This window comes from Enoplosus armatus, chromosome 7 (genome assembly GCF_043641665.1).
Source record: "Enoplosus armatus isolate fEnoArm2 chromosome 7, fEnoArm2.hap1, whole genome shotgun sequence".
Classification (NCBI taxonomy): Eukaryota; Metazoa; Chordata; class Actinopteri; order Centrarchiformes; family Enoplosidae; genus Enoplosus; species Enoplosus armatus.
In genome coordinates this window covers 14555192-14558979 of record NC_092186.1, presented here as the reverse complement: position 1 = coordinate 14558979, position 3788 = coordinate 14555192, and the positions used below count along the sequence as shown (strand labels likewise).

The 3788-nt window shown below is 43.2% G+C and overlaps 1 protein-coding gene across 1 annotated transcript; it reads left to right on the top strand.

Annotated features, from left to right (window-relative positions):
• Window positions 1-796: 796 nt before the first annotated feature.
• s1pr4 (sphingosine-1-phosphate receptor 4) lies at window positions 797-2504 on the top strand. Its single transcript, XM_070909042.1, has one exon. The coding sequence runs from the start codon at window positions 797-799 to the stop codon at window positions 2036-2038; it is 1242 nt and encodes a 413-aa protein (XP_070765143.1). The 3' UTR covers window positions 2039-2504.
• The last annotated feature ends 1284 nt before the right edge of the window (window positions 2505-3788 follow it).

Below are 3788 nucleotides of genomic sequence, written 5' to 3'. Positions count from 1 at the left end.
ACAGCATTCACTTCACTCTACAGCTATGATAATTACCTGTAATGGAAATATAAGGCTACAAGAATGCAATGCAAAATATTTACATTTTTAAACAGATTTCAGAATTTCCACTTAACTCTTGGGGTGCAGCATGCAGTACTTGATGTGAAAAAATGTATGTCTTTTTAAAGTCTTTGCTCAGTTTTTATTTAAAACAATATGAACATTGGAAAAAAAAAGTTTAATATTATTTTAGTCATTTTTGATTAATTGATTTTGATTGATGTCACTGAAGAGAGTTGCAGGAGAACAAAAGAAAAAACTTAACTGATGCTTTTGCAATCATTTATTTTTATGCAGTAATTTATTATTTTATTATTATAATTTTTTATGCAAGAAAGAATTTTCCAGCATTCTTGTAAGAAACAATGTGTGTGTTTCCTTCGCTTGGTGATTTAAATGCCCTGTGCCGTTGCTCAGTCATCCTGTGTTAACCACAGCTAGGTGGAGTGTTGTGGCACATGAGGGAGGCATTTAAATTATGCCTTTAAATTGATTGAAGCACCATATTGAGGAACTCATGAGAGCTGAGAGTTTTTGTTTATTTTTGCATAGATGCAGTATTGAAATTGTTCTTATTTCTTCTTCTTTCGTCTTCTCAGGTGTGTGTTGTGCATAGGCAGAGCTCCAGTGGTTAGAGTGTGACGATAGCCTGTTTGATCACAGGAGTTTCACACTAATTCCCGTGCAGCTCGTACCAGCTCGGTTCAGCCTGTTCCCACCCACAGCCTTGATCTTGACCAGTCCAGCCGTCACTATGACTGTCTTCGCCTCCCTCACTTCCTCCTCCTCATGCCCCGACTTGTACCACTTACCCAGTTACCCCAGCAACACCGCCATATTAAACGACACCCCTACAGCCTCTGGGATCAGCCATGTGATCCTGCGGCATTATAACCACACCGGCCGCCTGCAGAACAGGACCATCTCAAACACCCAGAGCCACATCAGTGTCTCCGTGGCCCTCTTCCTCTTCTTCAGCATTTTCATCATCCTGGAGAATCTCCTGGTGCTGGTGGCCGTCATCTCCCGCATTCGCCACAGCCGTCGTTGGGTTTACGTCTGCATTGCCAACATCACACTCAGTGACCTTCTCACCGGTGCTGCCTATGTGGTCAACATCTGTTTGTCAGGCAGCCAGACGTTTCGCCTCACCCCTGCTCTGTGGCTCTTCAGGGAAGGAATGCTGTTTGTGGCCCTGGCGGCATCCATATTCAGTTTGTTGCTGATTGCTGTGGAGCGTTACACCACTATGATGAAGCCACTGCCTCAGAAGTCAGCCGGGAAGACCTACAGGATCTATGGCTTGGTTGCACTCTGCTGGGTTTTGGCGCTGGTGATTGGCTTCCTCCCCTTGCTGGGCTGGAACTGTGTGTGCAGCCTGGATGGATGCTCCACCCTCCTCCCTCTCTACTCCAAGACATACATCTTTTTCTCCCTCATCATCTTCTTCCTCATCCTCCTGGCTATTGGCGTGATCTATGGTGCCATCTACTGCCACGTACACAAGAGTACACAGCTGGGCCCCCAGCGCAGTCGCAAGCGCTCCTTGGCTCTGCTTAAAACTGTGATCACCATTGTTGGGGTCTTTATGATCTGCTGGGGGCCACTGTTCTTGCTGTTACTGGTGGATTTCTTTTGTGTCTCCCGCCAGTGTGCACTGCTGTTCAGCGCTGACTTTTGCATCTCCCTGGCTGTCCTCAACTCCGGCCTGAACCCCATCATCTACGCCCTGGGCAGCAGTGAGATGAGGAAGGCTATCGCTGAGCTGCTGTGCTGCTGCTGCCTGAGGTCTGGCCTCTGTCACCCAGACACATTCACATCCAAGGAGACCAGCAGCACCTCCGAGAGTAGGAGGGACAGTCTGAGGAACAGTTTTAATAAGATCAGGAATCTGAGCGTGGCTTCCCCACCATCAACTCCTAACAAGCCTCGCAGGGCACCCAAAAAATATAGGCTGAGCTCCACCACCAGCTGCCTGTCAGTTTCAAGTGGTTAAACCACAATGCACTCCCCTCCCAAGCAAACAAGACCTGTGTGCACTGATACACATCTAACCGTTTCCTCTGAGTTTTGGTTTGAATGTTGAATGCTTTGCCTGCAGGTATTTGCACTGATGATTATGCACTGTCAGAAAACCTGTTAAAAATATGAAGTTATCCTTGAGTTTGCAATAATATCACAAAAGCCAGGAGTTTTTTTTGCATTACAAGACATTCACTTGATCTGTTGTTGCACTGTAGCCTACTTGTTGCTATTACCCAGTCAAAAATGTTTATGTATATTAAGACAGATTATTTACAAGAAGTATTACCTGCATAATAGTTCACATGGAAATGCACCAAGTGCACAGTGGAGAAATATGTATATACATGTATTGCATTGTATTGTAACATTTTGTGTAAGCCATGTTTTACTGTATACAGACAACTGATGAAAATATGAATAAAGTTTATTTTGCTTTATATATGAGTGCATGCTGTTTTCAGTAAGTATATTACCTCTGCTTTCCTCTAGAGGGAGACACATGATCGACACCTTTACCGGCTCCTGCGGATGGATCAGATGATTCAAGGTGCTTTAGATTCTCCCAGCCTGAAAATATATACGTTACAGTAACCTCAGCACAAATGCTTAATAGTTTTTCTAAATGTTTACATATCTTACCAGATGATGACATAATTTAATCTCTGCCATAAACAAGATCGTTGTTCACTCATCAGTTTAATGCAGGCTTTGCAAAACACTCATGTGACTGTAAAAACTTAAAGTTTAGTTTTAAAGGCTTGTCTTCTTTGTAAGACCTAACAGACTCCTCAAAAGGCCTTTTCCTGGCTGCTCTCCCCTCCATGCTTTTCTGACAGGATGACTGATTGGAGTTCAGTACAGAGGAGGTGAGGGCTGGGATTGCAGCCCCAAGGGCACACACAGCCAGGGCTAATTGATAAATTCATTATGACAGTCTGGCAGGGTAGATAGAGAAGGTTTAGCGGATAATATGCACCTGTAAGTTATACAGGCTACCGTACCTTACTTCTGCTACAGCAAACTGGAACAACTTGTTTTGTCTTGATGTGCGATTGTGTAAAAGTACTTTCACAAAACAAACACCAAGAGTATGCAAAGTGTGCAGTTTCACTCTTATTTCATGAAACAGTCACTGCAATAGATCGGAAGAAGAAGGTGCAGTCTCACTAGCCGTGAGTCGAGTCAATACTGTATGCTGTTTAAAGGTTGAAGATGTTCATGTAGCACCAAATCTCTCATGCATTTTATTACATACATTACATACATTTTATTTTAGTGTAAAAGTCAAACCCATTTGAAAACCGTTAAAATAATCACATGTCAGCGGACATTCTGTAAATGATTGATGCATTACACTGTAACACGTTGTGGCTGAAATGGTTGACTTTTACCAATTACAGCTGACAGATCAATCTGCTGATAAGAGTCTGTGTGGTTGTTGTGTACGTGTATGTGTGTGAGTGTATGAGTCATGTTCACACACCCATGCTGACAATAAAAGAGATAAAGCAAGATGGCAAGATGGTGAAAATATCCCGAATCCTTTTTTCTCAGCCAGAATTTGCAGAATATTGTTCTAAATGCCTTAAAGTGTCCCTGTAGACCACAGTGCTGAAGCCCCATCCCATTAAAGTTAACCTTTGTTCCATTCGCCTCCCCAGGAAGTGTATTTCTCATAGAGGGATTTTTTAAAAGCTCAAACATGATGCTGGACTTTTCTG